General features: G+C 37.7%; 1 protein-coding gene across 2 annotated transcripts in view; it reads left to right on the top strand.

Moving 5' to 3' along the window:
- Window positions 1-13,508, top strand: part of col22a1 (collagen, type XXII, alpha 1) — a 64,646-nt gene that overhangs the window by 30,022 nt on the left and 21,116 nt on the right. For both annotated transcript variants that reach the window (XM_035681093.1, XM_035681094.1), the window contains exons 24-39: window positions 6,380-6,433; window positions 7,083-7,136; window positions 7,245-7,298; window positions 7,394-7,447; window positions 8,555-8,608; window positions 8,737-8,781; window positions 8,880-8,942; window positions 10,688-10,741; window positions 10,957-10,998; window positions 11,095-11,127; window positions 11,331-11,384; window positions 12,029-12,082; window positions 12,171-12,224; window positions 12,309-12,362; window positions 12,482-12,535; window positions 12,899-13,003. In XM_035681093.1, the coding sequence (XP_035536986.1) occupies window positions 6,380-6,433; window positions 7,083-7,136; window positions 7,245-7,298; window positions 7,394-7,447; window positions 8,555-8,608; window positions 8,737-8,781; window positions 8,880-8,942; window positions 10,688-10,741; window positions 10,957-10,998; window positions 11,095-11,127; window positions 11,331-11,384; window positions 12,029-12,082; window positions 12,171-12,224; window positions 12,309-12,362; window positions 12,482-12,535; window positions 12,899-13,003 (882 nt within the window). The remainder of the gene's footprint in view (window positions 1-6,379; window positions 6,434-7,082; window positions 7,137-7,244; window positions 7,299-7,393; window positions 7,448-8,554; window positions 8,609-8,736; window positions 8,782-8,879; window positions 8,943-10,687; window positions 10,742-10,956; window positions 10,999-11,094; window positions 11,128-11,330; window positions 11,385-12,028; window positions 12,083-12,170; window positions 12,225-12,308; window positions 12,363-12,481; window positions 12,536-12,898; window positions 13,004-13,508) is intronic.

The following is a 13,508-nucleotide window of genomic DNA, read 5'->3' as shown; positions in this document are numbered from 1 at the left end:
TATGTACTACTGTAAACATGCTATATATCCAAATACCATGTATATATATGATTACTAATAATTGTATATGATATAATAATGTACCGATATATAGAGATATACTATGTTATATACGTATACCGCGTATCATATATTCACTCGTAATACTAAGTCGTAAAATATATAACCATACATGTAATAAGTATACACTATAGCTATGTATAATTATGTATACAGTACTACGATAATGCTAGTCACTGTATAGCTCATAAATATGTATAGCCCTACGATATAATGTATATATAAATATGTATGTATATCATACAGTAAGTAATGTATACTAAATGTATATAATGTAATGATATAATAGTGGTATATATAGTACCGTATAGTATACGTGTATATTATAGTATGATAGTATATATGTATATAGATGTATCATAAAGATGCTATATACTATGTGTTATATAAACTATGATATATGAATGAGTATATATATGTAATATGTATATATATATAAGAAAATCATACAGTGCAAGCATTGTAAACTGAGGCTACTGACTCAGCTGACGCTGATGTGAGGAGAACTTTGGCCACCAGACTACCATGGCTGGGACCATCGAGATCTTATACACCAATAATTCTTTGCGCACAAACTGTAACATTCTCTTTAACCTTTAGCCCTATTTACGATTTAAAGACGTTCACGATCCGCCCTCCCTTTAATTGTCTCAATAAACTGTCCTATACCAGCGGTGAATGTAACACATACGCAGGAATTTCACGATTCCATTTCTGCCAATAATCCTCCTGAAATGTTACACAGCGGAGCCCTCTTAAGGTGACCCCTGAGCTGAACACCACCAAATTTACAGTGTTATTTGTCCACCGCTTTCATCCAATCCGTCATTTCGGCAACAGTACGGCTCTAATAAACCACTTGTGCACTAGCTGCTGCAGCCAGCAGTTAACAGTAAGTCAGACACAGTTAGGACTCGCCACCGGCGAACATAGTGGAGCATTACCCAGCTGCAAGAGACAGAGTGGTGGAGACCGCAACAAAACAGAACTACTAAGCAGAAGCACGTGAATTCATCTCATCAGCTGCTCACGAAGCAACAACTCCCAAACAAACGCTTTTGTTCTTGTCTGCCGGCGTGTTAATAAGCCCACCTGTTTGCAAACATGTTCCCATAAAAACCACATGCAAAGGTGATTCATATGTTGGTGTGTCGGATTCCTACCACCTCTGTGCCCCAAAGCCACCCCAACATATCAATAAAATCAGACAGATGCAAGCAACTACAAACTGCGCACATCGTACACCTTAGTTTTAGTCCCCATGGGCCTAAACATTTTTAACATGCACAGCCATGTACTGCGCATTCTTCTCACTCAAGAGTTTGCAAATTCGATTCTTATTTGTGATACTATTGTATGTGCACTGTACTCTTTTTATTGCACTATATTCCCCGATGATGCTTAAGTAATGTCTGGAACAAAGTCATTATTTTGAGATACTAAGTAATTGTTTGAAGAAAGTTTCTCATTATAATGACTTAAAAAATCCTTGTTTCTCCCATCACATTGGTGGGCTTCCATAATAATGAGCATGAACATATGCTTAAAAAAAGCAACAAAATGATGGCACATACAGAATCTCATTATAGATATATTTGGTCATATATTTTATTATATTATCTATTTTATTATTATCATATTTAAGTGATGGGTATTTTATTCTTTTAATTTTGTATCATTTTAATGGTCTAAATATATTTGCCCCAGCACCGTTTATTTGCATTTTGTTTTATCTGTTTCATTATTTATTTTTACTGATGGGGGTCTTTTTATTCTATCTCACTAAATTTTGCCTGATTGCTCGTTTTTCAGTCCGGGTTCCAACCGTGTAAAACACTTTGTAACTTTGTTCTGAAAAGTTTTTATTATTTATTATTACTTTGGTGGTCTACAGCCATGTTCTGTCTCATTACATGGTTTTGCTGAATCAGCACCAGTCGGTTATTTGTGATCACCCACATTGCTTTGACTTTTCATGAGACTGACTCATATTGGTTTGTGTTTGGAAGATGTTACTGGTTTCTGTTTTTGAGATAAACACTCGCACTGATGTCAGGCTTTTTCCACGGAAGTGTTGGAATGATATCATTTTCTGTGTTTTCTTCCGTCAGGCGTCAGCACGAGACAAACTAGTGCCCGGCTTGTCTTCAACCTACAAAGAATCTGATAAGGGTTTCATCATTATCGGTAAATATGTACAACATTCAGCACACACACACAGAGTAGAGCCCAGTTCAAGAGATAAATGAAATTTGAATGATTCATTTAGCTAATCAGAGCAGTTGAGAAGCACATTCTAGTGTGTGGGAAGTGTGGGCGAGGCTTGTTGATGGTATTTTTCAGCAGTACAATGGAACAAGTTGATTATTAAAGCTCTGTCTATCATGACAGCTGGCTGGAAAACAGATCAAACCTGTAGTGGCAGCATGACTGAAGAAATGAAACCAACACGACTAACACACATCAGGCTTCCATCGACAAATTCAGACAGTTCCCTTATTTGGGGAACTGACACAAACTGATATTTTGTGCCAATTTTCATATAGTTCTCACTTCAAGTTGATTCTGCGTTCCTGGCCCACATTACACGTACATTAGAGTCCTTCTGTGGCTCCACCTGGCTGTCTGCCTGAACACATACATTTCACTGAAATGACATGTTGATTCAGGGTGTCTGCAGGGTCTTAAAATGTTAAAAGGTTTTAAATATATTGGATTCATGAAAATAACGTTGCTTGTATAAAGTGTTATTTGTCTCTTTTAAATGTGTTTTTGGGAACAATTTGTATCGATCATGTTGTAACAACTACGAAATAAAACAAATACGGAAGCATTAGATTTTCCTTCATATCCTTTTTACTTTTTTTATAAAGTAAAATTAAATTGCATTCATAATGGTCCTAAAAAGTCACCTGTTGAAACTTCCACAAACCCTGTGATTACACTCTTGATGGCTTCTAAGTACAATAATAATTTAATTAAAAGCCACTACGTCTCAACTAATGGTGACCTAACAACTGTGTAGGTTTATTTTTATAGGGCTTTATATATTAATGTGTGGAACCCAGTGAAAACCTGATGAATGTAAACACATTAGCAGTCCAAACTACTATTCTTTCGATTTATTTCTAGCATGCTGTAGAATGTAGTGTAGCTGTAGAATTAACAATGTTTTTTTGTCAGCTGGTTGTGTTTAGTGCTAATTAATAAAAAATATTAGCAAACATGCTAAATTATAATAATAAATATAAATATATCTGACAGTAGTACATGAGACAGGTACAAGAATCCACCATGTCTGAATGAAAACAACCAATCAGAGCAGAGAAAGATAATTGATTGTTGAGTCTCATTCACAGGTTGTCGAATATCGATGTTGGGAATGAAACTCAGTAATCAACAATCTTCAAGCCACCAACCTAAAGCCTCTTCCTACCTTTCTTGGCTCTGATTGCTTATTTTCGTTCAGGCCCGGTAGATTCTTGCAAATGCCATTAGGAGCATACAGATTGTCTGTCTCGTGTGCTACTGTCAGGATATACTGAAAACAAAAAGTAATTTTTTTTTTAAATTACTGACTGCAGCTTTAAGTGTTTTTGCAGGAAAATTCAAACTCCTGTCTGGCCCAGTCTCACTCCCAACTTGACAAATACTGCTGCTTGGTCAGTGGCCCTCTGCATCAAAATATGACAGAGGGGGCTCTATCTTTCAGCATTATTTATGGATGCTCCTGGTATACATATTATAAAGAGCCAGGAAGTCCGCATATGGAGGAGGTGGGGTGGGTGGATGGGACTTTCACTCATCCTGTGCGTCCAGAAATGATCCTGAGGGGCACCTACAGCGTAATATTTTGAAGCAGAGGGCTGTAACGGCAGTATTTATCGAATTGGGAGTGAGAACGTGTTGTCCTGTCTTATTTCTTGGGAGCAATTATGTTTTCCAGACAGGTTTGCATCACAAACGTGTTTTTATTCACAAGAAAATTGAAAACGGTTACTTGTAACCACAAATAACAGACTCTTTTTGAGATTACAAGAAATCAAACCTTGTAATGCCTAAATCACAAAACAATAATTGTGTGATATTGAAACAAAAATACATAGGAAATATTTTGATACCTAAAGTTTGGGGATTTCTTTTGCTTTAGTGTAACTTTACATATGCAACAATCTATTGAGTTTTGACTAAAATGAGATTATTATGTCCCCAGAGAAGCTCTTGTAGAACAGAATTATAATATGCAGTAATTAGAAGTTTATACTGTAGACCTATAAACATATGTATCATATTCCCACTGGGATTATCTTGAATTAAGAAAACTGATATTTATTCCTCATGCTAATGAGGGTTTATACTGTAGCTGTTATCAGTGTTGTGGAATTATTCTCATATTGTTATTCCCTCTGTCTCACACTGGCCCCATCACACAGCAGTGTGTAATTAACATAGACACAGTGGTTCTACATAATTTGTTCTTCCAAAACATTAACAAAGATAGTGACCTCCATCCCCCTTCTCTACTGGGAGCAATTAGCTTCTCATCAGCAATATGTTGGAATCAACATTTGCAGCTGCTCAGTTGGGCAGCAGAGGCAAGGCAAACCTCCTCTGGCCACGAATGAAAGACTTCTCTTCCAGCAGAATGCACTTTGTCCTCAGCCAAACAAGCTTCTCTGAGATCGAGGGATTTTTAGTTTATTAACATGAATAAAGGGATCACACTGGGTTCAGATTCCACAATATCTAGAAAATCTGCTTCTGCCTTGCTTTTATTTTTTAATATCATTGAAGGTCCTGCTGAAGCATTTCCCAGCCCAATAGGATGCTTAAATCCTAAAAAACAGACAGATGGTGAGGAGCTTGACCTATTTTACCCAGCTTTAGGGTTGTTATACCTCAGTTGAAGATGCACAGGGAGCAGGGAGAGAGTGTGTGTGTGTGTGTGTGTGTGTGTGTGTGTGTGGGGGGGGGTGGGGTGAAGGTTGAGAGCTGTGATAATAGGGTGGTCTCCACTGCTGCCAGTGCTGATAGAGTGTGCTGTATGGTTGAGTTGGTATAGATTGAGGCACTCTCACCTCCACTGCAGCAAAGCTCTCATCAGCTGTGTGTGTCGCCACTGCTGAGGCCTGTCTATTCACCTCTATGCTGATATGACAGCTGAGGGCAGCTGGGCTGGAATGTGAAGAGTCTTAAAAGGCTGCAGAGGACGGCATCAACAAACATATGAAGAAAAATAAGACAAAAATAGATTAAAAAGCAAATGTGCCAGAATTTTCTTGTGTTTCTTATGGAATTTTAGTTGTTGTTTTTTTTTAAACAGAATAATGAGAAGTAAAGAATAAATCCAAGCAGTACTAGCCCAGTAAACTTCATGATAATAATAATTATATAAAACATTACATCAAGAAAAGACATAAGGGAAAAAAGCAAAGGGGTAAAAGGAAAATAAAGCAAAAAATAAGTAAGAAAATAAAATAAAGAGTCAGTGGTGTCAGGATTATGCAGAAGGAGACATTCTGGGAATGCAAGTAAAAAAACAGTATCCACGGACAAAATGTATTATTTTAGCTTTCTTTAATTTTGACTATTTAGTTACAGTTCATAGGGATTAAATGGATTAAATGGATTAAATGTCTGTTTTGCTGTGTCTGTCTGTCCTGAGAACTCAAGGCAATTTAAGAAAACACATGCAAACAGAGAAAACATAAGCAAATTAAGGAAACATCACCGACTTCAACACATGACCATTATTTTTAGAAAAAATGTGACAAAACACAATGAAATACAGAAATGTTGCAAGTAGCGCAGACAACAACGGAAACTGTGGCTTTAAATGCTATATATGAAGAAGATGAAGATGTTTTCTTAAATTGCCTGATTTTAGTTTTACCTATCTGTATGTTTTCTTCTGTGCATTGAGCTTTCAGGGCCACCGTATGTCCGTCCATTTTTATTTTGAAAATCAATATTTCCCAATGACAGGCAGCAGCTAGGGAAAACATCTGTAATTAATTTTTTGTTAGCTTTAGCTAAGGCAAGCCGTGGCTAACTCACCAGCCAGCCTTCATTCAATATAATGTAGCTATAGTTGTGTATTTTTTTTTTTGTGACAGAATGCTGTATGAGTGACAGCTTTTTCTAAAGCTATACATTTATATGGAAATTGAACATTTTTGTTCAATCCCCAATATGAAAGAAATAATACAGAAGACATGACCTCAGCATCCTCAGTAGTAGCTACAGCCTGAAAACAGCTCACCTTTATGTACTGAATGTTTTTTTAATGTAGTGATTTCATTTAACTGTTGTCTTTCAGGGAAAGAAGGGTGAAAGTGGACTTCCTGGAGTGGATGGCCTTCCTGGACCGCCTGTAAGAACAATTTCAGTTTCATAGCAAGCAAAATGTACACACATATTGGTAATACACTTTTTTAAAATTACACTTTTGTTTATGTACAGCTCCCGTCAGTGCTTGTTCTTGCACTTCAATGACCTCTCAAGGAGAACTGAGGAGAATTAATTTGATATTTTAATTGTGTGGGTTGCGCAACATTTGATGTGACCCACAAAGCGCAAAATTACTGCTCTCTCCAAGGTGTCTTCATTGTGTGTTTTAATAGAGGGAAAATAAACAGGCTAGATTAAAACCAACAGGTTACGTCTATTAATTTTCCAAATGACTCCCTGGAGCAACATAGAAATACACCTGTCTTCAAGTGGTATCCAAGGTTGAATGAGCTGTAAACAGTGCTATAATGCCCCCCTCTAGTGGCTGCTCACTGGTACTAATATGTCTTTTAGAGGTCCATACTGTATGAATAAAAAGCCTTGGGGAAAATCTGAATATTTGTTTTTAACATATTTGGCCAGAAAATATTCCAAATATATTGCGTATTTGCATGTTTATATTATTTCTCTCCAAAAAATATAGATACTTTTAAAACCCACATTATGTTAGTGTATTTATGAAATGATGATCAAGTGACATTTTTCACTAATGATATTTTTTGATTTTGCAGGGTCCTCAGGGTCCAGCTGGGCCACCAGGAAACCAAGGACACACTGGACCCCCTGTACGTGACCAGACACACACTCAACCACAATAATTCTTAAATATTATCATTCTTTTGGCAGCAAAATGACACAGAACATATTCACATAACTGTTCTTTCTTTATGAAGGGTCTACCTGGTGAACTTGGATTTTCAGGCAAACCTGGAGAGCCTGGAAAGCCTGTGAGTTGGCCTTTTACTCTCAATTAAAAAAATCTCTCTTGTTGTTTCCCTGTTCATGTCACTAAATGTCAGCCTTTTGTCACTGATCTTTAAAGGGTCTGCCTGGTAAAGATGGTCTGGATGGTCTTCCTGGAAATGACGGTGCCATGGTCAGTATGACCTTTAGAATAACTTTCTTTTTCTTTTGCCTTTTATGTTCACAGTGAACAAACTTCTGGTTACTTTAAAGATTTAAAAACAATGGCTCAAATAACTATTTGTAAGGTGAAAGTATTTAGTGAAACAACAGAGAATCATCCCTCAGATCTGAGATTCTGCTCAGCTCCATGGAGCTTTTTTAGCATCTTTTAGCTCATTGTTTTGGTTTTACAGCCTGCATGTATAATGTTCACTCTCACTGCTCTTGTCAACCTCGAGTCATTTTTAACTAAAACAATCTGAAACCCCAACTGTATGCCACCAGACAGCAGTCAAAGTTAGCAACTAACTGGTGAACAAAGTTTAGCATTTTAAGATTAAGACCCAGATGTATTTCTGAGGACTTGGTGAACACAAAAACAAAGCTAGAAGGATATTGAATATTGGACTTCGATTCATCAGGTGGCCAGAAACATGACTTAAAATGGATGCTAACGTTGCTTGCTGGATGTGGAAATAGGACACTGTTTGCTAACACATTAGCCATGTCAAATGCCAGAATATGTCAAATGTGTTTTTTTTCAGCTTGTTGTGGAGTTCTGTCCCCAAGTGGACGTAAAAATAAATATTGTTTTGTCACTGTAACCATTGTAAGATTATTGACTGTATGGCTTCTAATAAGCTTCTTCTAAGCTACAAGTCATAGGTTGTAAGAGTGGAAAAGCTGCATTACCTAAAAAATGTGCTCCATATTGCTATTTGAGAAGCATGTATACTTTAGATATAGAGTGGAGAATGCTAAAGAAACAAAAAGTGTAAACTAAGACAAGAAACACAATATGAAGCAATTAGCAACTACTAGCCTGGTTCCAGACCTCTAAGTCAAAAGGGCAAATTCAGTAACTAGTAGTATAAGCAAAAAACATTTAATTTATGGATTTAATTGACGCAGCAAGATTAAATGTACTGCGACATTTCATCTACTGCGACATTTAATGTGGTGGCTAAACTGAGTTGTGGTGGGTTTACCTTTACAACATTCAATATCTGCAGATGTTATTGGCAAACACTGGTTTTTGAAAGTATGACATCTAAATCGAAATCTTGTGTCTCTGAAGGGGCCCAGGGGAGAGCGCGGAGCAGATGGTTTTCCTGGCAAGTCTGGACCTAAGGTACTGTGACTTAATCATACCCAGGAACACACTGGGCGATGACTGGAGACATATGCAGCTTATGAGATAGTGTGTGTATTTTCCATATGCAAATATGACATTCTAATGGCCTTGTGTCTTCTCCCCAGGGTGACGACGGGCCTCCCGGACCAAGAGGACCTCCAGGAGAGAGAGTGAGTTCACACTGACTTTTTTGGTGTGGAATATTTTGTAGGATAATGAAACATACAGTATTTTATCATGACTCACATGTCTGTCTTTTTTCCCACAGGGAGAACCTGGTTCCCCTGGACAACCAGGTGCAGATGGAGCAAGAGGGGATAGGGGTGTTCCGGTAGGTGTGCCTACACCTTTTTACTACAAGCTTATTATCAAGCATCACCAGGAATATGTTCATTCGCAGCTATGAATCCCCGTTTTACAGTTGTTGCATGTTGCTGATATAGTGTTGAGCTGTTTAGCTCATTAATGACTAACTGATTATTTTTAGAATGTTAAGGAAAAGCCCCACAGATTTTTGATTTCACGTATTTATTATGCCTTAATGGACTGTTTGCACAGCAGACATTTTGAGTTGTCACAGCAGGATAAGCACAGTCAGACTTAATAACAGTAACTACGGCTCTGCTCCATTAAAGGTCCAGTGTGTAACCTTTTCATAGTTATGTTTTCATTACTGTATAATCGCTTGAGAATAAGAATCGTTGTGTTTTTGTTTCCTGAGAATGAGCTTTTTTTATCTTCTGTGAAGACTGTCATGTTGAACTGCCATTTTTCTGCAATAACCCAGAATGAACAAACCAAACACTGGCTCTAGATCGTGGAGTTTGTATTTTTTCGAGAGCTTTCCGTAGCCACCGTAGTTTGTCCCTTGCGCTTGGAAAGGTTGCAATTATATAACTAGATGCCACTCAGTCCTTCACACTGGACCTTTAAGTGTCCCAGTGACAGTGACAGGGAACCAGCACACATGCACAATCCCTTAAGTGGAATGCAGCAATCATTAATACACCCTGTGAGTTTTCTGCTATGACCTGACAAAATGTCTGCTGTGCAAACAGTCCATGGTGGACAAATTTGTTTTTCTTTCAAAAATGCGAAAGAAATCAAATAAATTAGTTTGACGTTCATTTGACATACCATATTTACACTGGACCAAAGAACACAAATTTAAGTTGTTCTTGAAGTCAAGAGCCATTTTGACTTCAAGAACACAGTATATTTTCAGTCATTATCCATAGAGATTACTATTTTATCCCATAGGAATACAATACTGATTCATTGCTCATTTTTTGTTTGGCTGTTCACATTATATGTATCAGATTCCAGTGTGAACAAGTCACAGTACTGAATTGACCCGCATTATGATTGTCTATCTAGAGTGAAATAAAAGTTGTGTGAATTCTAATATTACTGTTCACACTGAGGTTACACTGCAAAAAATCTGAGCTGTATCTTATTTGGATCACATGTGAAAGTTGAATTGAAGAATTGAATGTATTACATTTCAGCAAAAAAAAAAAAAAAAAGATTTGGGCCACTTGTGCCTGCAGTGTGTACGTAGCCAAAATGTCTGTTAGGTCTGCACAATGACAATACTGGACCAAGAAAAAGCAACAGGTTATTATTTACAATTATTACTTTTTGAATCCATGTTGTAACACTCCAGAATATGTGTGCTGTAGCCTCATACTTTATCCTATTTGAAAGATGTCAGTAGATTTGTGCTTAGCTCAGAGTGCTGTACAGGAAATTATAAAGTTCCACTGTGGACATTAATGGGTTAGTATCTAAAGCTGTGTATGGGGAGACGTCCTCCTGAGGGTACTCTTATATTATTATGCAACAGAAATGATTTCTGTTGCATAATAATATAGTGAAATGAACTGCTCCTAATTTTGGCTGGGTAACCTCCAGAGACACCCAGCAGCCCTCGAGCTATCCCCAAATGCCACTATGAGATGCACGGGTCTTGACTTCCTACTTCCAATTAAAAACTTTCCTTATTTGCCTGTATTGAAGGGCTTATATGGTCTGTAGAAATGTTTACAATTTAGATTTTGGCTTCTTCTTCCATAGGGAGAACGAGGACAGGATGGACCATTTGGGCAAAAAGGTGACAAGGGCGACAAGGTAAATAAGAAATAAGGAACCTGCTTCATATGCTGTACAACCATACAAGGTAAAATTAAATGTCAAGCAAAAACAAATGCTGAATACTTGCTGTGCCTACCATGTTACAGTAGCTACAGAGTTGTCCTCTTCTGTCTCTGTAATGGCCCTTCAGTATTAACTGTAATAAGGTCATTAGTCTACAGACAATGTGAACATATTGTCTCTTGTCTCAGGGTGAAGTGGGAGCTAGGGGACCGCCTGGCACTCCAGGAAATGTAAGAAAAATTTCTGCTGTTAACAGTCAGGCAATGTATGACATAACCATGATGGAGGGAATGCAGTCAGTGATGCTGTCTGTTGTTTCTTCCCAGGTGGCGAATGTCATCCCTGAGCCTGGTGAACCAGTGAGTAGACTTCTTTTATTACACAGACCAAACTCTGTTGGAAATTAATGGGATTTTAGAGCTATTTTTTGTTTTTAGCTGAATACTTCAAAGGTTTGGCTTTTAATATGATCCTTTAATCTTCTTTAGTTTTTCCTCTTCTCTTCATCTACTTATTCTTTTCCACTAAAACTTCTAATTGCATTGTTTGTTCTTGCCTTTAGGGAAAACCTGGAGAGAAGGGAGAGAAGGGGGATCAAGGGAAACCAGGAGAGATTGTGAGTTTTTTTTTTCTCTTTATTTTTGTTGTTGTCTTGTCTTCTTCTCTTCAATGTAACCATACCACATCTGGCAATGTGCAGAGGAGTCCACTAGATGTCAGTAGAGATTTAGTGTGGCAACAGTGAAGTAGCCCTGCTACAACAAGGGAGCTCATGGGACTTTATTTAATTGGCTGAGTAAATTAAAGTGTAAGACAGAGTAATACACCGGCCTGATTCTCTTTCCATTTCACTTTATAGCTGTACAGTATGAAACAGTGGACCAGAATAAAACACAGAATATATTGGTATATTTAGGTTGAAGTTGGCCTGATAGCAGCTCAAATACATTATGTACAATAATGTATTTCCATTATCTTTGACTTTCTCAAGCACCCCATGAAGATGATGAATAATGAGTCATTCATTTTGTCACAGAATATTGTGGTAATTCTTCATGCATGGATGTCGTTATTATCTGCAAACTTCATTGCACAGCCCTCATTAATTTAATATCTTTGTCATCTGGATCATTATAATAGTCCTCACAGTGGTTTTATGAGGAACATGACATAATAATTTTGACAAGAATATGTGAAAACGTACCTATATTCAGCATGTAGGCTTACACTATTGAAACTTGTGTTAATTCTTCTCTGAAGGGTCAAAGAGGGTTGCCCGGTGAACAAGGCTTTAAGGGACCGACTGGACCAGCGGTAAGTTGTAGCGGGCTTGTACTTCCCAGCCAATGTGCCGTAGAGTGATGTGAAGTGGAATATGTCTAATATGTGGTTCTTATTCCAGGGTCCTAAAGGTGACACTGGACTTACAGGAGAGACGGGGCGTGTTGGAGACCCTGTAAGTTGTCTGATTTGTTATAACACACCAAATACAAGATGCACTGTTCTGTACCAACTATAATGGCTGATGTTTTTCTCCCAGGGTCCACCTGGCCTAGCTGGTCCTCAAGGTGCTCGCGGATTACCGGGGAATGTGGTAGGTGTTTCTCTAAACAGAAAACCGTTTCTGTGACTGTACAAGAATAATGTGTGTGTAATATGAAATATGAAGAGGTCACTTCAGTGTTGAACTACCAGTTGTCTGTCTTCTTCTAGGGCATACCAGGGATCATCGGGCCTCCCGGTCCAGCTGGACAGAGAGGAGACAAGGTCAGTCACCCATTTTTAAAAGCTATATTTGTTTGGATGTTTTTCTGAAAGCATTCAAACTATGTTCAGAATGGTTTTGGCAATGCAGAGTGCAGCAGAGAGAGAGTGACCTTGTATGTCCTCCGTTATTGTTTCAGAAGAGAAGTCTTTGTATTCATTTCAATCAAACAGCAGCAGCTTTACATGAGCGGTTCCGAATGTTTTCTGCTGTCTCTCTTTGTTTTGATTTGCTTCATTTTCACTTTTTCCACTAGTGACACAGTATCTGTTCTCCAAGGGTGTGATGGTGTGTTTACCTCTGATCACAATGAAGATCACACATTTTTTTAAAAAGTTCTTCCTTTATTGTTACGTTTGTTTTAGGGTGATCCGGGTAAACCAGGACAACAAGGTCCCGCAGGCCCACCCGGAGAGCCCGGTTTGATTGGACCCCCTGGACCACCAGGGAAAGGGAAAGACGGGCAACGTGTAAGACACTTATTTTTTTGTCACACAATATTTATATATATATATATTAAAGTGTTGTTTCTGACATCTTTGCATCAGCAAAATCTAATTAATTAAATTATTAGTAGATGCCCTTTGCCTTTATTAATGTGTACAATCATTTGTGACCGTTACATTTATATTTAATTATTATATTTTTATTTTCTTTAGACTCTTTCTGAAGCTGCTTTAGAAGAACCAAAGAAATAAAATCAAACTGTCTGTACCACATTGAATTGAATAGCATCATGTTCCTTTGCATCATATCGTACCACGTTGAATCACACTGTGTTTAATCCAATCGTGTCGGATCGCAGCAAAACTTTCAAACTCCCTGATTTTATAGCAACATTGTATCAAATGCATCACGTTGTACATATTTTCAGATACATTTAGTATCTTTGCAAACTTTTGAATGTCCACTAGAATTTAAAAAAAGTTTTGTGTAATACAAAGTTTGTAAGGACTGGTCCACCAGCAGGTTAGT

Source organism: Morone saxatilis, unplaced genomic scaffold, assembly GCF_004916995.1.
Source record: "Morone saxatilis isolate NCDOM2014 unplaced genomic scaffold, NCSU_SB_2.0 Contig9, whole genome shotgun sequence".
Classification (NCBI taxonomy): Eukaryota; Metazoa; Chordata; class Actinopteri; family Moronidae; genus Morone; species Morone saxatilis.
This window is presented reverse-complemented; position numbering and strand designations above follow the sequence as displayed.